This window comes from Lycium ferocissimum, chromosome 6 (assembly GCF_029784015.1).
Source record: "Lycium ferocissimum isolate CSIRO_LF1 chromosome 6, AGI_CSIRO_Lferr_CH_V1, whole genome shotgun sequence".
In the NCBI taxonomy this organism is placed as follows: Eukaryota; Viridiplantae; Streptophyta; class Magnoliopsida; order Solanales; family Solanaceae; genus Lycium; species Lycium ferocissimum.
Genome location: NC_081347.1, coordinates 2,653,508 through 2,679,860, shown reverse-complemented (window position 1 = coordinate 2,679,860; position 26,353 = coordinate 2,653,508). Strand labels below are relative to the sequence as shown.

Genomic DNA, 26,353 nt, shown 5'->3' with positions numbered 1-26,353 from the left:
GATCACAACATCACATTTAATCATCAATTAGTGCAAACAGTCTGGAGAGAAAACAACTGCTAACTAACTTTTTTGCTTAACTATGTAGCACTAAATGTTTTTGCAAGAAATTTGATAGATGATAAGCCATTAACTCTATCACAGACTTTGTTTGTTATTTTTCACCTTTTCCCTAAAAATTAAAGCATAAAAGGAACTGAAAGAAATCAGAGATTTCCCAAATATAACAATCAGAGAGAGCATCAAAATGAAATACATATTCAAGGGAACATATATTGTTAGTGATTCAACTACAACCTTAACACCAAAAAGACATCTTTCCACATGAATCATACAAACAACAAAGTCAAATTCTGACACTTGGTACTTAAAAAAAAAAAAAAAGCAGAATAATGGCTTGCAAAGTAAATGAATACAGTGGAGTTACCAAGATATGATGCAAGTCACAAATTGTGAGGCGTTAGTAATATTTCCAAGGCTTCTTTCATCCACTTGTTTTGGCAAAGTTATCTTGCCATTCATCTGTAATATATTTTTTGGACAAGCTACTTGTCAGCAAATGGAAGATGTGATTATATTTCAAAATGAAATTTGAAAAAATGAATTATTATCTCATACCCAAGTTCTTTCACGAGTCCCTTTCTCAATCCAATAGTCTAGTTGTTTCCTTCATAGGCAGTGTCACCGGTTTTCTTCTCAAAGTACCATGTTCCCAGTTTGCTATGCAAAAGTAATCCAAAACCAGAATAAAAATATAGATATTAGTTTTTCAAGATCAATATCAATAAAACAGCAGACAACAAGGTAATCACATATTCCTAATCCACAACGATCACAACATCTAATCACAAATTAGTGCATTCAGTCTTTGAGCAAAGGGCTCAAAATCTAGCACTCAATAGTTTGCAAGAAATTGAAATGTCACGAGCCATTATCTCTATCACGGCTAGTATGTTGTTATACCTAGCTCTACACACTATGACTTATATGGTACTTCTTCTATTAAAATTCTAACTGAAACTGTAAATTCCCTATGCAGGAAATTTAGTGCAAATATGAAACTGTGGTTAGAGAGAGCATGATCATTTTACCTTTCGACAAGAAAGTGTTAAACTGAGTCGTCCCACCTGTTGACAAGAAACTTCTGGGTTTTCCTCAACATCTTCAAACTCTTGCCCTCTTGGTTAACCAATTGTTCATCAAACTATGGGAACTGCCGCATAAACTCCCCAGCATATGCCTAAAAAACCCACCAAAATTTTACCCTTAATTGTCCAGGCACAATGCAAATATGATAGTTAACTATTTAGGAAGCAGTTGATAATTAATTATTTAGGAAGCGGCCTAGTCCTTCTTCACATCGAAAATGTGAATAAACTAATCCAGTTCAAATTCTTGATTTGCAAGTAATTTAAGGTAAAAATTGAGTTAAGATCGCATGATTCCAGGATCTGACTTTGCGTATCGAAAAATTTAATCCTGTTCAGTCTTTAACTCACCATGGTTAACCATGGCTCAACACCAGTCAGAGACATGATGGAGAATCAATTGACAAAACTCATTGTTGAAAACAAGACTTAGTAACTATTAATAGGGGAAGGAAAACAAAACTCATTGAAAAAACCCATTCATGAGCTCCAGTTAATAGGGGAATGAAGAAAGAAAATTAAAAGGGAAAAAGAATAAATAATGAGAGGAAAAACTTTATTTGTTTTGGAAGAAGACTTAGTAGCTAATAGGAGGAGAGAGTTACATAAAAAGAGAGAGAATATAATTTCATTACCAGCTAGAAAATAAAACAAGTCATGTGGTAGATTAGCTATATTTAAGCTAAATTCCTGGGTTTTCAAGAAAGAGCTTCAAAGTTTCTGAAGAAACTGGTCACGCCACTCGTTGCTGCAGATTCTCAAAAACAGAGTTCCCACGAATATTAGAAATGTGACAATTTGTGACGAGCAACTGGCTTCATTGTTCACGGAGTCATAGTGTTCACTATTCTCATATCTGCTTGTCCTTGTCATAATGCCATGTTCCGTTGGTTCATCATTGTTTTCCCTCATTTGTAACAAGGCCTCAAGCTCAAGTTCATCACTATTTTCACTCATTTGTAACAAGACGTCAAGCTCAGGTTCATCTTTATACAACAAACGAAGTCCAAAATCCTTCATTTCTCCAAAAAATAACATAATGCGCCCATAGTCATTTGGTGTTTTTCCATTTGCCTTAGACATACCCCATTTGCCAGCAAAAGATACCAAGAAAAAATGAATCTTAGGTTCTACACATTCTGAATGGTTGGATAAGGTTAGTTTCTGGGTCATTGATGACACTCCATCATCACATAAGGGAAATAATTGAGCTGTGGTTTCAATTAATCTGCCGGAGTAACATACAGCAAATCCCAAGAAGTTATCAGGTACATACCAATTTTCAGGCAAATTTACTGATACACTTCTACCAGTTCCCCGATGGCGGAACCAACTTGGGACATTGCTCCTAGTGGTAAACACTCTTGGTGACAAGGAATCTGAAGCAGAGATGTCATGTTGCAATGATGAGATATTCTGAAACAACGAATTACAGATCCAATCATTGCTCCAATTTGCATATATTGTATCTAATTGTTATGGAAATTCCGGTAACTCTTTAAGCCTCTTGCAATCTGATAAGTCCAAGGATTGAAGAGCACTAAGTTGGGCTATGCTTCGAGGCAATTGCTCAAAATTATTTCCCCCGAGATTCAACTCTTCCAAAGAGGATAAGGATCCAATGTCTTCCGGAAGTCCTCCATCTATTAAATTGCAGTAACTGAGATCTAGATCTTTTAATGAGTGTAATCCGTCATTCACTTGAGGGAAAAGAAAGCACACTCCATCTTTGAGGCCTACTTTTGATTTTCGTTTATCAAAAATCAAGAATTTAAGCTTGTTCAAGCGCACGAGGGAAGGCGGAGGTTGCCCGATTAGAGTATTGCTGGCATCAAGCTTCTCCAAATTTTCTAAATCTCCTATCTCTTCCGGCAAGATTTCAAGATTTGAGCAATCCCACAAATATAGCCCCACCAAGCTTTTCCACATACCAATGCTACTCGGAAGTGTTACAAGGTTTTCTAAACCGCCCAAATCTAGGCACCTTGTCCCACTCTCTAACTGCAAATACATGCTTCCAAGGATTTCTGGAAATTTTTCTAAACTAGAGCACCTCTTCAGATCCAGAAATACTAGGGAATCGATGCACAAAGCTGGAAACCTCTTAAGCCGTTTACAATTACATAAATTTAATCTCCACAGCTTTTTGAGAAATCCGAGGGAATGATGAACCTCTTCAAGATTCATACAATTTGACAGATCCAAGGTCTCTAAATTTGGCATCCCTATGAAACCTGGCGACTCTTTAAGCCTCTCGCAATATGATACGTCCAAGAATCGAAGAGCACCAAATTGGGCTATGCTTCGAGGCAAATACTCAAAATTATTTCCCCAGAGATTCAACTCTTCCAAAGAGGATAAGCATCCAATGTCTTCTGGAAGTCCTTCATCTATTAGATTGCAGTATCTGAGATTCAAAGTTTCCAATGAGCGTAACCCTTCATTCACTTGAGGGAACGCAAAGCCCCCTGTCTCTTCTCCAATTATTTCTTTATCTGTCTCATCTCCAAATATTGCTTTTTCAAAGCTCAAGAATTTAAGCTTGTTCAAGCGGACGATGGAAGAAGGAGGTCGTGAAATTAGAGTATTCTCGGCATCAAGTGTAACACCTCGTAACTTCGGACGAAGCTTGAATCATAACATGATAATATAATGGAACCAATATAAGGGTTATAGGAAGCGTTTTGAAAACCAATTAAGTCATAAGAAATGTCTTTGGGAAAAAAACAAAGTTGAAAGCCACTCTACGGGGCATGTTTGCAAGTGAGTTTATAGAAGGTCTTACTTCCAACGATCATAACCCCATTATTAATTGAGAATTTGGGAAAACTTCCTTGATGAAAGTTGTAGAGCATTGAAATACCTTTCCAACGGTATCTTACGGGGTCAAACGGACATCTGTGTAAAAAGTTATGGCCATTTTACGACATGGACTGTTCGACAGAAAATCGCCCTCTGTCACGGTGACGCGACGCAAGGTGCGACTCGCAGTACACGACATGCGACGCCGCAAAATTTCCGTCGCAAGTTGTGACATAGAGAGATTTTGTCCGGACTTTTTCGACGGACTACTTTAAATAAGACCCAACTCGTCCAAAATCATATTTTCATCATTCTTGGTCAAGAAAACCTCTAGAATACTCTCTAACCTTCATCACACACGAAAATTCAAGGAAATCCATAATCAATAACACAAATCCATGAACCCAAGTGTATGAAACCTAGCCAAAGTTCATCTAATTCAAGAAAAGAGAAGGGAAGTAGAGAAGTAGGGTTTTGGTGCTAGAGAAGTAACTCCACTCAAGACTTGTTCAACCACTATCTAAGGTAAGTTTCATGACTTTTTCATGATGATTAAAGTGTTGATGAGTTCTTGGGAGAATAGTAAATGGGTTTGATAAGAGAATTATATGAACTATGATAGGGTTTTTGGATTGTTGACTTGGGATTGTTGTATTCATATGGGTGATGGAGAATGATGTTAATTACATCTAATTGAAATTATAGAATTAGCTAGAAGTAATAGAATGGGAAATTGGTGAAGAAAACACCATTAATGAGGGTTGTGGAGCTTCATGCCCACCAAGTGTTTGATAAAATGCTTAGATGAACAAAGCATGGATATTGTTGCTAATATAGAATCCCTATGACCTATATTATTATAGATTAAAGTTGAAGGGATTGAAGGACATTGTGATACGCTCAAAAGCAGGAAATTAAGGTATGTAGACACTATCCACGTGTGGGAACATCCTTGTTCTTCCCCATGTTTCAGTATTCTATGATTACACACCAAGTTTTAGGATTCTAGGCATATTCATGTTGAACCCTAGACACTTGAACCATGATGTATATTATATGGTCAATTACAATTCCGTTTGATTAGTCTTAATTTACTGTTTTGGTAATTGAGACTCGGTCCGTAATCTATGAAAAACCCATAACTTGCATTCCATGGGTTCCATAACACAAGATATGAGACATTATGCTTATTTTCATGAAAAACTTTTATATATGTATTTATTGTCATGTCTTCATGTACCCATGTTCATGTCAAGATTCAGAAATCATGTTTTCAGTTATTTTCATGTTCGGGAGTTGTATTAATACCGAGAAGGCTCGGACCTTTGAAACTACGTATGCCAACGTAGGATAAGGATCGCTCCGCCCGATTAGGACGATTCCTTCATATTTTTCCCATTGAGGGATTTTGGATCCATTCATGTCATGTTCATGTCTCGTGCCCCGGCAAGGTACGAGATGGCTTAGCTGATCGGGCAGAGATCAGACTCCACGTTTCTCCCCGTGGTGGTTCATGTCGGTATTACAGCTTATTACAGATTATTTCATGCTTACAGTACTCATGTTTACGTTCAGTTTCAGTTTCAACTTCATGTTTATATACTCATGCTCATGTTCATGTCCAAGTTTCAGTTTCAGTTCTTATCATGTTATTTCATGACCCATGTTATTTCATCCAGTTGCTTACATACCAGTACATTCAATGTGCTGACGTCCCCTTTTATTGCCTTGGGGGCCTGCATTTCACGATGCGTGTAATCGACGTACAGGACAACGCACCTGCTCAGTAGGACAACTCTCATATCAGCTTTGGGTGAGCCCCATTCTCTTCGGGGTTTAGTTAGTGGTTTACCTTATGTCATCGATGCATTAAGGGTATGCTGGGGGCCTTGTCCCAGCAAGTATATTTTATGTTCAGACTCAGGTTAGAGGTTTCATAGACTAGACAAGTCAGTTATATCATGTCAGACATTCGGGGTCGTACAGCCATTTTGGCTCATTCATGTTATTTCCGTACTCATGTTTAAACAAGTATTTTATTAAGTATTATGACTCACCATGTTTTATAAAGGCTCATCATGCATTCACGTTATATTCCGCTTATGTTATGTATCATAATGATTCAGCAAGCCATGTGGTTCGCTCGGTCGCATGCAATCGAGCACCGAGTGCCGTGTTACGTCCGAGGCTATGGTTCGGGGCGTGACAAAACTTGGTATCGAGCCTAGGTTCAAGAGTCTTTAGGGAGTCTGAAACCGTGTCGATTTGGGGTCATTTTTATATGTGTGAGGGCCCCATACATATAAACGATTGACCACCAAGACATTCGGGATTTGTCTATTTCTTTCCCTCTAGATCGTGCCATGAAGCTTAGAGCAATAAGTAACTTCTCTTTATCTCGAATTACGTACGTTTCGAATGCGCGAGAGATGAACGAGGTAATTCAAGGTCCAAGTAAGGATATTTACCCATAGGGGGTACAATTATGCAATACTTACTGGTAACGAATGAGACTTCAAGTGCTATTGAAAGTGGAATACAATGTAAGTTGCTCGAGAAGGGGTGTAGTGGAATGAATGGTATGTTGAATGAAATTGATGTCCTTGAGCATGGAATAAAACAGGGAGAGGATATTAGAGAAATTAGAAAAAGGAGCCAAGTCAACAAGAAAAAGGTAAATTATGGAGCATCTCAAGGAAGAGGTGGCGAGAAGCGAGTTTTCTATCGGAGGTCATTAGGACCCACTCCATTCGCGATTCTGATTGAAAGGGAAAATAAACGGAAAGTGTAACAGTAGGTTTGATTTTGGACATATGAGGTAAGTCCGTCATTTTTATCTTGTGTTGAAATTGGGAGCCCTGTGTGGCTATGATATGACATGATATATATATGTATATATATGCTGGCCTTGTGAGGCATTGTTGGTATTTCCTGCGTGCGAGTTTGGGATAGTAAGAAATGCGAGAGAAACTCGCCAAAAATTTTTCCTAGAAATAGAAGGAGAATGAGATATAAGTTCGTAATATGTCCGGAAAAGCCATGTCAACGGTAATGATAAGATTTGACTAAGTTATGAGTACGGATGACTTTGAGAAATAAGATTTGATTCCTATTCGGATGAACACCTTGAGTGGGTGACGGTTCGGATATATCCGAATGTATATTGGAAAACAAGGGCTTAATTTAAGTTCGAGTAGAGTGATTAGTAGAAGAAGAAATCGGCTAAAGCGTAAGAGAGCAACCTATAGAAGAATAGCCTTTAAGAGTTTTCAAAAGAGGTTGTCCTAAGATTTACAAGTGTGAGCGAGAGTTAAGTCGTTAAGATAGAGTATGCCATTTACGAATACAGTAGCAACCCGTTCATGTAAGTAAATTTAGTTCTTTTTCTTCATGAGAAATTGGTCAGATGTGAGTCAAAAAAAAAAAAAAAGTCAGTGTTGTAGAGTACAAAGGAATTGCAGAAGGTAAGGAATGTTAATTGGATCCCATCAAAAGGGAAGAATTTGTAAGTATAAGACGTTAGCCTTGGTCTAAGGGGGAGATACATAAATCTCCAGTACGTCCAGTGGGATAATTGAAGACCCGAAGGGTTAGTATGAGATATGAAGAACCTTAATTCAGTTAGGTTGGCATAATGAGATAGTCTCCATAGGGAATATGTCTAACCCGAAGTGAGTAGAATGATCGTCAAATGGATCGTGTCAAGTTCAATTACTATCGATTAGGCGATCGGAAAAGCTATAAGATCATGTCCGAGTTATGTGTCATAAGGGCGTGCCATTACCAAGACTCTAATCTTTAAGGTGCTCGTGAAAGACTTAGCGCACCACCGTACTATGAGTATTTTAGAAAGTATCTAAAAAAAAAAAAAAAAAAATCAAGTATGGGAAGTACGGCTCATGATTTAGCGGACAAGAGAACTAAGGTGAAGGAAGTTCACTTCTTATCCAAGCTAGGAATTTGACTTTCGGACTTCGAAGTGGGTGGAGTTATTGCCCCGAACATGGCATTCTGTAGTTATTGAAGTTGTAGAGAGAGAAGCGGTTTGGTGATTCCTACTTGCTGAGATGAAAGAGAGGATTCACGAATAGAAAGCCTTAGCTTTTGAGCGGGGAGGGAGATAATGGTACCTTGAGATATCAAGGCAGATTATGCGTTTCAGATGTAGATGGACTCAGAGAACTATTTATGTCAGAAGCTCACCATTCTAGGTCTACCTCGTTCAACTAGGAGGCATGATTTAATTTGGGTGATTGTGGATAGACTTACGAAGTCAGCGCACTTCTTGCCAGTTAAGACTACAGATGGAACAGAAGATTATGCCAAGCTATATGTTAATGAAATTTCCGGATTGTATGGGACCCTAGTGTCCATTATTTGATTATGGTGCTCGGTTCACAACGAACTTCGAAAATTCTTTCGAAAGGATTGGGTACCAAGGTGAACCCTAGCACAACTTTTGATCCTCGGACAAATAGTCGGAGATACACTATTCAGGTCTCATGTTATAATATTCATGATTTGTTCAATACTCGGATATCAGTCCAGTACTCACGTATTCATGTCAGTCCAGTATTCAGCTAATCCAGTATTCAGTAAGCTCAGTATTCAGCTAATACAGCATTCAGTCAGCTCAGTATTCAGCTAATCCAGTATTCAGTCATCCCAGTATTCAGTCAGTTCAATAGACATTCAGTTTAGTATCTCAGCAGTTTAGTAACCTCGTATTCATTCAGTTTAGTAACCATGTGTCCTTGATTTCAATGGTAATTAAGATGACCACCTGCCTCTTATTGAGTTTACTTACAAAAATAATTACCATGCTAGTATTGGGATGGCACTGTTTGAAACCCTTTTTGAGCGAAGGTGTAGATCACCAATTGGTTGGTTTGAAGTTGGTGAAGCAGAGTTGTCGGGACTAGATTTGGTTTACCAAGCTTTGAAGAAAGTTAAGTTAATACATGAGCATTTGAAAACGGCTCGAGTCGCCGAAGTCTTACACGGATGTGAGGCGAAGGGACTTAGAATTTTCGATTGATGATTGGGTGTCCCTTAAAGTCTCACCTATGAAGGGTGTCATGAGATTTAGCAAGAAAGGCAAACTCGGCCACAAATATATTGGACCTTAAAGAATTGCGAAAGATCGGCCTAGTAGCCTATGAACTTAAGTTGCCACAAGATTTGGTCTTCATGTACATCTCGTGTTTCATGTGTCCATGTTGAGGAAGTGTGTGGGGAGACCTTTCGTTGGTTGTTCCTTTTTGATGCTATAACGATTAAGGATGGCCTCACCTATGAGGAGATCCATAGCCATTCTTGATCGTCAAGTTCGCAAGTTGAGGACTAAGGAAGTAGCCTCGGTGAAAGTCTGTGAAGAAGTCGGAAAGTTGAGGAAGTTACATGGGAAGCCGAGGAGGGTATGAGATCCGTGTACCCGCACTTGTTTCGGCCCGCGAGAGGAGATTTATGATGAAACACCAAGATTTTGAGGTATGTAAGCTTTCTTTTCATACTTTTGGTCGTGTGTGGCCAATTTATAGTGCTATTGTGATATAGTCTGTGAGCAATGATATTATGGGCTATTGTGACAGGTTGGTAGTGCCATATTACAGGGAAAACTCTGACGAAATTTTTGTAGAATCCCGAATGTTAACATTCAAGGACAAATGTTCCAAAAGAGAGGGAAAATGTTACACCTTGGAAATTTCCCCATTAGCGTACCGCGAATAGACCTACGAAGGGTATGACGTATACGAAAAGACGAGTAAGAAGTAATATTTAATTATTATAAATGAGATTTCAAAGACATTTGAGGTAGGAGACTAAAGTTGTTAAGGAAAGCAAGGGATATGTTGTGTGTCGGGCAAGAATTACGAGTATCGAATTAATGAGGGCTTAATGACATTTTGGAGAAGAGTTATAATGTCGCTTATGTATTCATGCCTCACGTTTCACGTTCAAGTTCATGTATGCGCTATTCATGTCTCATGTTTGGGCACTAATGTTTTCATGAAACTATGTCATATCAGTTTCCATGCCCCGTATCATGTTATGTCTCATGTTCCATACTTACGTCAACTATCCGGTGCCCATGTTCATGCCTCGGTATTCATGTTTCCATGTAACCATGTCATGTTAGTTCGGTCTCTATGTTTCATGTCATGTTTTCTTCACGTTCATGTAGTCAAGCCATGTCCGGCCATATTACTAACCATGACACATCATTCGAGGACGAATGATCCCGAGGGGAGATATTGTAACACCTCGTAACCGGACGAAGCTTGAATCATAACATGATAATATAATGGAACCAATATAAGGGTTATAGGAAGCGTTTTGAAAACCAATTAAGTCATAAGAAATGTCTTTGGGAAAAAAACAAAGTTGAAAGCCACTCTACGGGGCATGTTTGCAAGTGAGTTTATAGAAGGTCTTACTTCAACGATCATAACCCCATTATTAATTGAGAATTTGGGAAAACTTCCTTGATGAAAGTTGTAGAGCATTGAAATACCTTTCCAACGGTATCTTACGGGGTCAAACGGACATCTGTGTAAAAAGTTATGGCCATTTTACGACGGACTGTTCGACAGAAAATCGCCTCTGTCACCCGGATGCCCGGTATATAAGATGCGACTCGTTAAGACACGACATGCGACGCCCATTTTTCCGTCGCAAGTTGTGACAGAGAGATTTTGTCCGGAGAGACTACTTTAAATAAGAGACTCGTCCAAAATCATATTTTCATCATTCTTGGTCAAGAAAACCTCTAGAATACTCTCTAACCTTCATCCACACGAAAATTCAAGGAAATCCATAATCAATAACACCAAATCCATGAACCCAAGTGTATGAAACCTAGCCAAAGTTCATCTAATTCAAGAAAACCCAAGGGAAGTGAAGTAGGGTTTTGGTGCTAGAGGAGTAACTCGCTCAAGACTTGTTCAACCACTATCTAAGGTAAGTTTCATGACTTTTTCATGATGATTAAAGTGTTGATGAGTTCTTGGGAGAATAGTAAATGGGTTTGATAAAGAGAATTATATGAACTATGATAGGGTTTTTGGATTGTTGACTTGGGATTGTTGTATTCATATGGGTGATGGAGAATGATGTTAATTACATCTAATTGAAATTGTAGAATTAGCTAGAAGTAATAGAATGGGGAATTGGTGAAGAAAACACCATTAATGAGGGTTGTGGAGCTTCATGCCCACCAAGTGTTTGATAAAATGCTTAGATGAACAAAGCATGGATATTGTTGCTAATATAGAATCCCTATGACCTGTATTATTATAGATTAAAGTTGAAGGGATTGAAGGACATTGTGATACACTCAAAAGCGAGGAATTAAGGTATGTAGACGCTATCCACGTGTGGGAACATCCTTGTTCTTCCCCGTGTTTCGGTATTCCATGATTACACACCAAGTTTTAGGATTCTAGGCATATTCATGTTGAACCCTAGACACTTGAACCATGATGTATATTATATGGTCAATTACAATTCCGTTTGATTAGTCTTAATTTACTGTTTTGGTAATTGAGACTCGGTCCGTAATCTATGAAAAACCCATAACTTGCATTCCATGGGTTCCATAACACAAGATATGAGATATTATGCTTATTTTCATGAAAAACTTTTATATATGTATTTATTGTCATGTCTTCGTGTACCCATGTTCATGTCAAGATTCGAAATCATGTTTTCGGTTATTTTCATGTTCGGGAGTTGTATTAATACGAGAAGGCTCGGATAGCACGAAACTACGTATGCCAACGTAGGATAAGGATCGCTCCGCCCGGTTAGGACGATTCCTTCATATTTTTCCCATTGAGGGATTTTGGATCCATTCATGTCATGTTCATGTCTCGTGCCCGGCAAGGTACGAGATGGCTTAGCCCCGATCGGGCGAGAGATCGGACTCACGTTTCTCCCCGTGGTGGTTCGTATCGGTATTACGACTTATTACAGTTATTTCATGCTTACGGTACTCGTATGTTTACGTTCGGTTTCGGTTTCAACTTCATGTTTATATACTCGTACTCATGTTCATGTCCAAGTTTCGGTTTCGGTTCTTATCATGTTATTTCATGACCCATGTTATTTCATCCCGTTGCTTACATACCGGTACATTCAATGTCGACGTCCCCTTTATTGCCTTGGGGGCCTGCATTTCACGATGCAGGTACTGACGTACAGGACAACGCACCTGCTCAGTAGGACAACTCTCATATCAGCTTTGGGTGAGCCCCATTCTCTTCGGGGTTTAGTTAGTTGTTTACCTTATGTCATTGATGCATTAAGGGTATCTTTGGGGGCCTTGTCCCGAAAAGTATATTTTATGTTCGGACTCGGGTTAGAGGTTTCATAGACTAGACAAGTCGGTTATATCATGTCGGACATTTGGAGTCGTATAGCCATTTTGGCTCATTCATGTTATTTATTCGTACTCATGTTTAAACAAGTATTTTATTAAGTATTATGACTCACCATGTTTTATAAAGGCTCATCATGCATTCACGTTATATTCCGCTTATGTTATGTATCATAATGATTCAGCAAGCCATGTGGTTCGCTCGGTCACATGCAATCAGGCACCGAGTGCCGTGTTACGTCCAGGCTATGGTTCGGGGCGTGACATCAAGCTTCTCCAAGTTTTCTAAATCCCCTATCTCTTCTGGCAAGCTTTCAAGTTCTGAGCAATTCGACACATTTAGCTCCACCAAGCTTATCAACATGCCAATCTTTGCTTGGAAGATCTACAAGGTTTTTCATACCGCTCAAATCTAGCTCGGTAATATGAGTTAGGTACTGAATAAATGATGGTAGTTCCCTTATCCCAGAGTATCCCATGTAAATCTCTAACTCCGACTTACTTTTCCCCCTGATCTCTGGAAATATTTCTAAACTAAAGCAACGATATAGATCCAGATATTCGTAGATTCCACGTTAACACATGGAAACCTCTTAAGCCTTAAACAACAACCTAAATCTAACTCAATGAGTTTTTCGCAATACCCCAGGGAATCGTCAATCTCTTCAAGACTCCTACATCCCTGTAGATTCAAATACTCTAAATTTGGCATCTCCCTGAAATCTGGTGTTTCCATCAGGTTTTCAGATCCGCAGAGATCTAGCGTTCGCAGACGCGGAAAATACATCTGTTCAGAACATAAAAAGAATGAGATAGGAAAATAAGAAATGCCAGGCAAAAGAATTATCACAAAATTAGGCCTATCTATGAATCAATTGTATTTAGGTTACTCCTCAGATGAAAAATGAGTAATGACATCTGGATTATGACAGTCAACACAATATTTGGGAGAAAAGGCCCAAAAAGAAACAAATCAATGACTATCTTTTCTGTTCCATATTTTTCTTTATAGCATTATCTTAAAAAAGTGTCAAGTGACCTTTTCAACACACCACTTGGTTTAATCTCAAGTTTGATTATCCTTTTTTTATAATAATATACAAATATAACTTTTCTTAATATAATGCAAAACACTTTCTCATCTTAAATTCAAATAAGTGCAAAATGACCTTATTAACGCACCACTTGGCTTAATCTCAAGCTTGATTATCCTCCTTTTAATATATATAGATATAACTTTTCTCCTTATAATTTAAAGCACTTTCTCATCTCAAATTCAAATAAGTTTCATTCTTTTATATTTTACAATGATTACTTTTTAATTTTGTCCTCTTTTTGTCCCTTGCTTATTGCATACTAGTAAATAAGTTCGCGCTTCGCGCAATTATAAAACTCTTATTGAATTCATGAGATACTTTTTTTAATATCTGAACATTCAGAATATTTAAATATTTTTTAGTCTTCAAATTCAAATGGATTAGACTATTGTCACTTATTTGGTCTTTTCTTTAACTTTTTTTAACAATTATCATTTAAACATAGTTTTACTGTGTTCGTTTTATTTTACTTGTTTTATTATCTTTATGTTCATATGTTTATAAATTTTAAATCTAGTTTCCTTTGTTCATCTAACATATATTAAATATCTATCTACCTTTCAAGAGTTAAATTTTAATTAAAAAAATAATCTTTACTCATCGATTAATTTTATCTTTTCTCCTCTTTCCAATGTCGATCCAAGAAATATAACATCTCAGAATAGAATTTCATTTGGGGTGCTCCACACAACCAAAAAATCATAAGTGATTTATAAAAGGACCATACAAGTAATAGTAATAATTTAGATAAAATCTCTTTTCCTATGAGAAAGAAACACCTTTAATAAATTAAGGAAAAAACAACACAAATGAAATCTCGTCGATTAATTTTTGCCTTATCTTTTTCCTTATCTTCTTTGTTTCACTTCTTATTTTCTTCGTTTAAACATAATTTTATCGTTTTATTTTACGGGTTTCGTTATCTTTATGTTCATATGCTTATAAATTTTAAATATAGTTTTCTTTTGTTCTTCTGATATATATATTAAGTATCTATCTAACTTCTCTACTCTATCTTTTAAGAGATACATTTAAAAAAAAAAAAAAAAACTCTTTAGTCATCAATTAATTTTATCTTTTCTCCTCTTTCCAACGTTGATCCGAGAAGCATAGAATCTCATAACAGAATTTCATTTAGGGTGCTCCACGCAATCCAAAAAATCATAAGTAAATTTATAAAAAGACCAAATAAGTAATAATAAATTTAGATAAACTCTATTTTCTATGAGAAAGAGAATAAATTTAACAAATTAAGAAAAGAACACAAACGAAATCTCGTCAATTAATTTTTGCCGTATCTTTTTACCCTTTTCCCACTTTTCTTTTCTCTCCTTCCTTGCTTTCTTGCTTCCTCACCCATTCAGTATTTATTTGTCTTTTTCTTCTTTCACCTAAACATCACATTCTTTATAACCAACAACTCCACTCTAAAGCTATTGTTTTCCATCCTCAAAGTTATCGAAACTATACAAAAATTTCATAAATTAAAATCTAAACAATTTGCCCATTTCATTTAAAATGTTTTCCGATGAATTCAACACACAACTCATCAAAAAAGGAGAGAGAATTCAAATTAGAGCGGAATTTTCAAGCTTCAATTTCATCAAGAATTCTTTTGACAATTGAGAATTTTTCAATGACTAATTTCCTTTTATCAAAAAGATGTGAAATTATTTAGTTAAACTAATTGTACAATAACATCTTCACTTATTATTGCTGATATATTTTTCAACTTTATCAGTTAATACATAAGAAACAAAAGCATGGTTCCACTATCTATAAAAATACTGGATAGTGGAATGAGAAGTAAAAATTGTTTAAAAAAGAATTAGAAAATAATTGGTATCAAAAAAAATTATTACGTGGAAAAACCTACTTTCATTTCAAGAAAGTTCATACGCATTGGAGATCAAAAAAGAACTATGGAGAATAACACACATATAAATCATAATAATACGCCAAAAACAATATTATCATAAAATCACCATAAAAAAGAAGACTACTGCATCCACATATAAATCCATTACTCACATATTTCCAATCTTCTCAAAGTCATATCCATGTAGAAAGTATAACAATATAATGTTCAATAAATTAAAAAAATATATATATGGAAAATTCGAGTCCAAAGGAACTCACCTGGGTTATGAAATCGGTTGGGTTACAAAAGTAGTCATTAAGTTTGTTTTACTTATCAATATTGCATTAGTTAAATAGTCATAAGGATTTTTTTGAAGAGTAATAATGATATGTAATCAACATTTTTTTGCACGGATTGCCCTTCTTTTGGGGTGGTCTTTAAATTTTGCCCCTCATAGTTGTGGTCTTTAAGTTTTGCCCTTTGCTTAAAAAGGTGGGTGAATACCTGAGGCTATAGGTTCAAACTCCTGCTCAGGCATAAAATAAAAAAAATAATTCCCCAAGGCGGGGTAGGGGAGTGTATGCCGGATCCAGCATACAATCTTTAAGGAAAAGATAAAGTTATGCCGGATCCGGCATAATTAAAAGTACACTTATAAAGGCAGAATTTTTCCTAACATATAGTTTAGTTATGCGCTTATGGTGAAAATTTTAGTTAAGGCATAACAAAATTATGCCCCATAAGGCAAGAACTTTTCTTAAGGCATAGACTTTGCCTTATAAGACAAAGTTTAAGTTATGCCTTAAGGAAAAGTTCCACCTTATGGGCATACTTTTAGTTATGTCTTTAGCACACTTTTTTATTAAGCGTAACTAAAAGTTTACCTTGAAAAGTAAACTATATATATATATATATATATAAAAAGTACGCCGCTCCGGTAGACTTTTAGTTAAACATAACTAAAAGTTTTCGGAGGAGAGATAAGAAATTTAAACTTTGCCTTATAAGGCAAATTTTAGTTATGCCTTAAGGAAAACTTGCGCCTTATGGGGGCATACTTTTAGTTATGTTTTATGGGGCACGCTTTTAGTTAAGGCATTACTAAAAGTTTACCTTGAAAAGTTTAAAAAAAAATACATATATATGCTTCAAGCCAAAGTCGAGAATGACCCCAATGACTTTTAGGGCCGCTATAACTAAAGCGAAGGCGGCATAGCAAAATTTAAACTTTGCCTTATAAGGCAAACTTTTAGGTATGCCTTAACGAAAACTTGGCAAACTTTTAGGTATGCCTTAAGGAAAACTTACGCCTTATGGGGCATACTTTTAGTTATGTTTTATGGGGCACACTTTTAGTTAAGGCATTACTAAAAGTTTACCTTGAAAAGTTAAAAAAAAATACATATATATGCTTCAAGCAAAAAAGTTTTCCTCGCGGGACTTTTAGTTAAACATAACTAAAAAGTACGGCGGAGGGCATATGCGAAATTTAAACTACGCTTTGCAAATTTTTTTTTAAATTTTTGGTGAGCATCTTGGGTTCGAATAGGAACCTATGAGTTTAAGCCGAAGGCAAAATTTAAAGACCACAAATATGAGGGGCAAAATTTAAATACCACCCCAAAGAAGCAGATTACGCATGAATTGCCACGTCATCAAAGCGTAAACAAATAAAAACTGAAACTTTAAACTACCCGTTTATGGGTTATTTAATTTTTTGATCGTGGGTTGATTCAATCAAAATGTTATTAGGCTGATTCAGACGTGGGCTTGAATACTACAATGAAGGCTTTTATTAATGAGAAATATTCATTTTTTTGCGCGGATTGCCCTTCTTTTGGGGTGGTCTTTAAATTTTGTCCCTCATATTTATCGTCTTTAAATTATGCCCCTCATATTGCTGGTCTTTAATTTTTACCCTTCGCATTGCAACACTGAGCGTTCACGCAGAAATCATGAGGTTCTGAGTTCGAACTCCCGCTCAAGCATAAATTAAAAAAGAAAACTGCAAGGCAAGGTTTGGGTCGCGTGTATGCCGGACCCAGCATAAACTTATGAAGAAATTACCAAAGTTATGCCGGACCCGGCATACTCATGCCTTATGGGCAGACTTGCCATAAGTATCTTCGGGTCCGACATAACTTTGGTAATTCCTTCATAAGTTTATGCCGGGTCCGGCATAACCTTGAGATCTCATGTCAACTTTTTACAGATTTTTAGTGACATCAAAATGCTCTATTAAAATTCAAGTGGTTTTTGTGTCAATGTGGCCTAAAGACTTTCTTTGCTACATTTCCTGTATTGGATATATTATAACTGCTCTTGTTAATATATTATGGGTAGTGTTAGAAAAGAGTAGTTGTCGTGATTTTGTTCCATTATATCTAAGCCTAGTTTTTCATGAGTATTAACACTATGATAATTGTTGATAGCATTTGCATGACGATGAGTGGAAGAGGCCACGCACAAAGTTTTTACCATGAAGCCTTTTAGTTCTGTAATAATATTGGAAGGAGGACAATGAAATTCTTACCCTCATCTGGTGGGGGCATACTTTTAATGGGCAAACTTTTATGCCGGACCCGGCATAAACTTGTAAAGGAATTACCAAAGTTATGTCGGACCCGGCATACTTATGCCAAGTTTGCCCATAAGGCATAAGTATGCCGGGACCGGCATAAGTTTGGTAATTCTTAACAATATTTATGCCGTTGGAAAATGCATACTTTTAATGGGCAAACTTTTATGAAATCGGATCTGCATAAACTTGTGAAGGAATTACCAAAGTTATGCCGGACCCTAGCATACTTATGCCAAGTCTACCCATAAGGCATAAGTATGCGGGTCAAAAGATAACTTTGATATTCCTTCATAAGTGTATGCGTAGGGCATAATGAATTTAAACTCTGTCTTGCGAATTTTTTTTAAAATTTTGATTGTGTGGGGGTTCGAACCTGGAACCCATGGGGTTTAGCCGAAGGGCAAAACTTAAAGATTTCAAATATGAAGGGCAAAATTTAAAGACCACCCCAAAAGAAGGGCAATTCTGCGTATAACGATATTTTACGAAACGCGACGGATTTTCATATATTTTTCTTTTTCAAAAAATATTTTAGTTTAAAAAAATTTAAATTTTTTTTAAACTTAAATAAAAAAACAATTTTATATTTTTTAATTTTTTTTTTCGCTCAAAGGCTTAAAAAATTACCTCAAATTTTTGTGTATGAAATGTGTATGTGTAAGCCAAATTTTTAATATAGTTTTTCATATGCAAAATGTGAATGAGATTTCAAGTCTTGAATGAGATATACACATTATACCATTCTCGTACATAAAATTTTGAGCGTAATGTTTAAGTCTTGATCGAGATATACATATTTCATATGTTTTTCATACACAAATTGAGCGAATTTTTTAAGCCTCGAGCAAAATATACATATTTCATACACAAAAATTTAAGCGATTATTTTAAGTCTTGAATGTTGTATCAAAGTTGTATACAATGTTGTTGTAGTTGTACTAATTTTAGAGAAATTTAACATGAACTTTATACATGAAAATGAGAGTGAAATTCTAAGCCTTGTGCGAGATACAAATTTCATATCGTTTTCATACATACAATTTTGAGATGAATTTTAAGCCTTGAACGAGATATATACATTTCATATAGTTTTCATACCGTTTTTATACACTAAATTTTGAGCGAAATTTTTAAGCCTTGAGCGAAATATACACATTTCATACATAAATTTTTGAGCCAAAAAAATAAAAACAATAAAAATAAAAAATATTTTTTAATTTTTTTTTTAAAAGTATGTTTGTTATAGGGTTTGTAATGTTATGTTTTGTAAATAAAAAACCATCGTCACCTTTCGTAAATATTTCTCCTTAATATTTATATATACATAATTGACCCTTTATAAATCCATAGGTTAGTAGTAGAAATTAACCAAAAATGCAATAAAAATGAGAAAAATGCCAAAAAAAAAAGGAGAAAAAAGATAAATGTAAATGTTGGTCATAGAGAGGTGCCACATCACCTTGTCTATACCTACCTTTATATTATATATAGATATAGATATAGATTGATATTTGACCATTTATTAGCTTGGCACTCGACTTGATGTCTTTGATAATTATTCCTCTTTTTAATAAACTATAGAAAAATAAAAAAAATTCTTACTTGAAATTTAATGTATTTTTTTACACTTTTCTTCTATTGCTAGGAAACCTTTAGTGGTTTAAATTTATCAATAACACTTTTAATTACTAAATTATTTACTTCTAGCTTTGTAATGGAACTTAGTTTAAAGTATAAAGACCCTCACATCTCCTCTTTATTATTTTTTCTATTAAGTATAATTTCAGCCAAGCCAAAATAGAAAGTATATCAAATAAAACAGTCTGAAAGCAATAATATGCTCATTACTAAAGGGAAAAAAATAGTTATAGAGAAAAATTAAAATAAAATAGAATTTAACTATTGTACCTTTTTTTCCTTCCATAACTGACGCAGTTCACTACGACGGAGTTCCAGATGAACAAGCTTTTTGGGTTCAAATTTAGTTGGCAATGATTCCCAAGGATAACGACACCAGTAAAACCAACGCAAGTTGTTGGACAAGTACTCAATGGAGCCATCACGAGAAGAGTCTGAGGACCACATGCTGAACCCCATATATAATATCCTAAGCATTTTCATCTTCTTCATGGCCTTTTTGCTAAAGCATAAGTGTACTTGATAATCAAGCCAGATTGCTTCCACTACCTTCGTCCCCTGGTAAAAAAGATCATTAGTTTACGAAGTATAACTCCAAATGTCATATAAAATTCGCTTACCAATATGATTACTTTCTCACTCCTCGTAGTGCCAAACTTCGCCATGTTTTGTACTATTTTTTATTGCACTTGAAGTTCTTGAAAAACTAGTACCACTAGAAAAAATTAAGGTACAATATCATTTGGGTCTTTTTTAAGAAATATGTTTCTTAGGAGAAATACTTTGTGCAATTAATTATGACGACCAATACGAAACGACCGCAGAAATCCTACTCAATCAGATATTTCCCACTCAGTAATCTAAAAACACGCACTCAGGAGAGTAAAAACCCCAATATTACACAATAAAGTCTTCTATACACTTTCATGTGTCCAAACAGTCATGCTAGCCCTCAACATTGAGAAGCCATGGCAGCATCTGAAGAACACCAATGTATATTACTAATTTTGGAGGGAGTTAAAGAGAAAAAGATAAAGAGAGAAATTTAAGTGGGTCTGATTCTCTGTAGGCTGTGTTTACAATCAGTATTTGAGAGAAAAAATGTGAGCCATTAATTTTTTTATGTGACACGTGTCACAAATCAAAACGAGAACTGAAGGGAGAGTGTACTGGAGAGGAGCTACTTCCAAAGAAAACACAGAACAAGAAAATACAAACAGCAATACCCAGAACGTCTTTTACTTTCTCCCAGTGTGCTAGTGTTCAAGAAAACAGCTAGAACTAACTATACGACACTCTGAGAAGATTATTAAAAGGAAAGAAAAGGGGATTGACTGAATCCAGCAATTAATTAGCTATCCGATTTTACTTGCATGAAAATATGAGAAACAAATATATTGGAATTAAAACTATATGTCTTTGGAATATGAAAAATAGAAATTGAATATCATTGCATTGTTTAGCCTACGTGCTTACCGTATTGTCAACAATCACTTCTTTGATATCTTTAGCGTCCCATAGTCTGCTACGTTCTCCCGGATCCTTTGGCATATTCACTATATATTTACCCATATCTTGTATTAAGTCATGCATTTCAATCGCATCAAATTCAGTTAAGAACACAAGAGATTTGTCAATTAGGACATCCAATCCATATTCAGCTCCAAAATCACAGCTCTCAAGGATTTGCATGACTTTTTCTTTTTTATCTCCTCGGAAGAAACATGCCATATCTAAAAATATCTTTTGCTCTTCAGGCTCCAGCCCATCATAACTTATTTTGAGTTTTTCAACAATTTCTGAACTAGAGTTTTTCTTTATTTGGTCTACAGTTCTTCCCCACCGAGTTAGGTCTTTCTTATGCAACGAAGAACCCCACACCTTGAGGGCTAAAGGAAGGCCTTTAGCATGATTTACTACCTCCAAGGAGAGCTTCTTAAAACACTCACTTGGAACTTCTTTTCTGAAAGCATACCGATAAAACAATTGTGTAGCTTCATGATCAGGCAATAGCTTCACTTCATATATTGCATCAGCATTCTCTAGCAGATCTCTATTTCTAGTTGTTACAACAACTCTGTTGCCATTACCAAACCAACCAACATCATCTGCTAAATACTCCAAATGATCTCTTTCATCTATGTCATCAAGCACAATTAGCACCTTCTTAGAACTAAGTCTGCTTGAAATCATGCACTTCCCATCGTACTTATTATTGATGTAATCAACTTTTCTTCTTAACAATTCAGAGAGAAGAGTATTTTGTAAAGAATGTAGTTGATTCTTTTTTTCATTTTCTTTAATATCCGCAAGAAATGAAGCAGCTTCAAATTGATAAGAAAGAGTATCAAAAATGGCTCTTGCTATTGTCGTTTTACCGGCTCCGCCCATTCCCCAGATCCCCACAATCCGGACATCATCGGTTTCTATCGCTATTAGGGAATTTACTTCCTCCAAATGAGTATCTATTCCCACAACATTTTGCAAATAAGATAAAGAAGTCTTGCATAATTTGGACGAAATTTGATCAACAAGATCCCGAATACATTCTGATTCGATCCTACAAAAAATAAGAAGATTGTTGATATATACAGGTAAGAAAGTCAATAACAAGAAGTACTTCACACTGTAGAGTCCATAATTATGATAAAAAGGTCTAAGCACATAAATCAAACTCCCGAAGAACCATTTAAAATGTTAGTGTAATAACTATCCCTTCTTACTTTTTTATAGTAAACATCATTAATTTTTTAGAAAATATGAAAAAATTATTTAAGATTCTGTCTTCATAATTATTTCCTCCATTTCAATTTATGTGTTTTTAACTCACTTGTCACGGGTATCACAGCCTTTGAGATTGGCCACTTCACTTAAAGCTGTCCTCCATCCTTGCACCTTTTGCATTCCCTCAACATCATCCTTATAGTTCGATTCGTGTTTGGCAAAGGCTTCTGCAAAGCTCTCTCTTTGGCTTCGAACATGTGATGGATCCACATTATAGAAGACTGGTATAATAGTTTGTTCATTTTTTTCCTTGCATTCCATGATCTTCGCTACTTCATTCAAGCACCACCTCGATGTAGCATAATTCTTTGAGAAAATAATTACAGCAACTTGAGAATCTTTAATAGCTTTCACGAGTTCTTCCGGGATCGAATCACCATGCTCTAGCCTTTTATCATCTAGAAAGGTGAATATTCCCCTGTCCCTCAAAACTTCAAACAAGTGACTTGTAAAATTTCTGCGAGTATCTTCGCCTCTAAAACTTAGAAAGACATCGTACTTCCGTTGAGTCAACTGCAACGATCTAGTAGAAGAAGATGATGCCATGGATTCAGTTAATTTGTTGAAAAGAAAAAAGAAATGTGTGGATAGATTATGGTTGTGGTAAGAGATCAATTGATGCTATATATTTCCGACAAATTTATATATAGGAGAGAAGAAATGAACAGGTACCACTTCAAATATGAAAGGTGGGCTATACTCTAGTCAATTGAACTATAGCAGGTGGCAGAATTTGTGTGAAACTTTTGAAAGTTATAATTATTTGTTATTGTTTTTTCTTTGAACTTTAATTGAAGGAAGTGGGAAATTCCTTAAAAGACCAATCCTTGCACCAAAATTCCACTGTCATATATATGTACGCAATGGACAGCTAAAAGTACAAGCCGATAAAGCTGCAAATAAAAGAATATACTTAAGAGAACATCCCAAATGAGAAGAAATGAAAATTTGCGAGAAGTTTCGCCAGTTGAATGGAATTATTGCTCCACAAGTCCAAATACCAACGTCTCTTTCTCTTCTCTGCCAAAATATTGTTGTCCTACTGACCAATTGATTGAACTGTCTTTAATTTTCCACATGAAAGGCAACATAGTTGGGATGGTAAAGTGACTGAGGAATTTGTTCAGGCACCTACCAATGCGATTGGTAAAGTAGAATCATATGACAGTGTCAACAAGATCCAATAAATCCAAGAAGAAATGATGAATAACAATAAGACAAGAGGAAAATATTCAGGTTACTATAAACAAGCAATTTATCTTTTTTAGTTCATACATATATAAAGAGAAGTTTGAGGTTCATAACTCAGCTTTCTTCGCTTTTATATTTTTGCATACTTAAGCATCCTCATTAGTAAAATAAACTCTGTGATGATCATAGATAGAATACCTAGTTTTCTCTAGCTTTTATTTTCTTCATACTTGTGAATTAGTAGAGGTTTATTATCTCACTAGGATTAGTAAAGTAAGGCCTAGCCCCCCTTACTTGTACTTATTCATGCTGAGGATTTTCATTTTATTATTAATAAAAGGACGCTAGACACTCTGTTTAATGGTATAAATTCACAAATAATAATAATAATTTTCCTTAAAATTTGAAAAAGTGTTCATCTTTAGCAAAAAAGTTTCTCAGTCTTCTATGGACTGAATTAATGAAAATAAACTAAACAAAACAGATCATGTTAATGGGTAAAAGTTAGGTAATATCCGAGTAATATCTTTGTCAAGGACGACGGGTTAGCTGCATCCATTCATTGTGATTGAAGATAACGATCTATCAATAGCAATCATACTATGGACCTATTTTTCTTTGTGCAACTGGAGAGTGGGTCCATAACCATAAATGAGAAGAATTAAATAATTGCAATTACTAAAAGGGCCGAGATCGAATAGTCCAGATTTCGAAAAGCATATTTGTTACTCCCAACTCTTTATGTAAAATTACCTTGTAATTCTCTTCTGAAAGAATCTTGTAGTGCTGCAAGCCTTCAATTTGCAATGTTTGTATGAAGGTGGGGTCTACTCCAATTGAATTACTGCTAGTGGACTAGTCAACTGGTAAGCATCAAATTTGGTATACTTTTATTTGAAAATTATTCATTCATAATAGAGAAGTAGAAATTTTTTGTGAAGCTTCTTAATGCTCTTTGAACCATAACTCCACAGTAATATGAACACAATGGACAGCTAAAAAAAACCTAGCGGATGAAGATGCAAAGAAAAAGTATACCTGGGGAAATATTCCACCCGTTGTCCTATACCTGCATAGGGGTCCGACTAAATTCAGATTCGCATCCACTACTGGAAACAAAGGTTTTTCCCACAGACATTTGCTATGAAACATGATTTTCCCACGTCATTCCCACCGAACCAACTCAATGGGAAAACGCATGGTCCGAAATAGGTTCTCGTTGAAACGCTGAAAAACTTCCTATTTTTCTTTGTGAAAACACTACTATTTAGATTTTTCCCACCGACATTCAGTGGGAAATACCGGCAGAAAATTTTTCAGTTGGAAAATAGTAATCGAAAAGTTCCAAAACAGGTAAAATGAACTTTACTCAACTAATTGTGAGCATGGTTGTTTGAAACTTTAAATTATGTTAATGGGTAAATCCTTAAAGTCAGGTAATATTCGAGCAATTTCTTTGTCACTTTCAAAGCACGACGACTCTACTTCATTCATTCATTTAGATTGAAGATAACAACCTATGAAGTCGTAGTTTGAATGTCTAAATAAGAATTGCTAGAAAATTTAAGGACTTGCTATGTATTCCACCAATTCTAATCTATTCCTTTTTTTTTTTTTGCAAAGGACCACTTTGCATCTTTGACGAATCAGTACTTATTGGATCCCGGAAGGATGTTGCTGAATGGAACAAAACAATTCATTCTCACCAAAAGTCTCAGGTTCAAATTTATATATAAAAAAAAAATCCTTCATATTTCTAAGCTAAGATTGAACAAAAGGATTTGCAAATTAAAGTGCTAATGCTATAACCATTCTCTGAAAATAGCAACAACAATAACATACCTAGTGTATTCTCACAAGTGGGGTCTGGGGGAGGGTAGAGTGTACGTAGACTTTACCTTTACCTTGGGAGATAGAGGGACTAACCAGTCTCTGAGAACGAAGAACATTTTAATAAGGAGTGTTTTCCCTTTGAACAGATCCTATGCAATGCAAATTCGAGTTAATCGAACACAGTCAATATGGAGAATGAATGATTAAACCAAAGAAAAGAACCACTACTAATTGAGGTTCTATGATCTTTTTTTTTTTTTCTTTCCAAATCTATACTTGTTGTCTCAATTAGTGTACTTTTAATTAGGGACGTTTGAAGAACAATGAAGAGTAGTTTAGATTTATTTTACATGTAACTTAAATAATAACATTTCAATAGAAGTATCTAAATGAAAATTTTAAGGAATTGTCGATGTATTATATTCCACCTTCGTAACAATATTCACAACTTCCACTCCTTCCAAGACTTCTTCCGTCCACCTGTTTTGAAAAGTATTTCACACCACACCTATACACTTTGTCCTAATCAGATTTTTGCAAGACCCTCTCTTCACGAAGTGACCACCTAAGTGGACTATTCTTATTGCCAGATGAAATATCTATCCTTTTTTTTCTTTTTTATGATAGTATTTTCGCTATCTCAACTTTATTAGGTATTATTACCTCCCATCAGCACAAATCTTTGAATAACTCTGCTCACCTAGGATTTGGCAAGAGGAAATAAATCACCTACTGGTTTTGCCTTTGGGATATTTTAAACCTTAATTGACCATTAGACTTTACATTCGATCAAAATATTTCTCAGTGGAAAACAGATTGAATTAATAAAAATAATCTAAATAAAACGGATAAGAAATTAAACTTTGCTCAACAAATTGTGAGCCTTGTTTATTTGAAAGCCTAAAAGTAAGGTAATATCTAAGCAATCTCTTTATCACTGACAACGCATGACTGGTTGAAGATAACGACTTATCAAAAGCAATAGTATAGTCCTATTTTTCTTTTTGCAGATGGAGAGAGTGAAAACAAAAAAAGTGAGAT

At 35.5% G+C, this 26,353-nt stretch overlaps 1 protein-coding gene and 1 long non-coding RNA gene across 2 annotated transcripts; one reads left to right on the top strand and one right to left on the bottom strand.

Moving 5' to 3' along the window:
* The first annotated feature begins 1,093 nt into the window (after positions 1-1,093).
* LOC132058907 (uncharacterized) lies at positions 1,094-2,264 on the top strand. Its single transcript, XR_009415455.1, has 3 exons — positions 1,094-1,580; positions 1,820-2,083; positions 2,129-2,264. It is a non-coding gene; the product is annotated as an uncharacterized LOC132058907 (long non-coding RNA).
* On the bottom strand, positions 1,860-22,976 carry LOC132058905 (TMV resistance protein N-like). The gene is given in 8 exon segments (XM_059451316.1): positions 1,860-3,737; positions 7,469-7,474; positions 12,593-12,700; positions 12,702-12,892; positions 12,895-13,114; positions 19,775-20,062; positions 20,981-22,064; positions 22,335-22,976. Coding segments are annotated over 8 exon segments (4,275 nt in total). The 5' UTR covers positions 22,835-22,976.
* Positions 22,977-26,353: the final 3,377 nt, after the last annotated feature.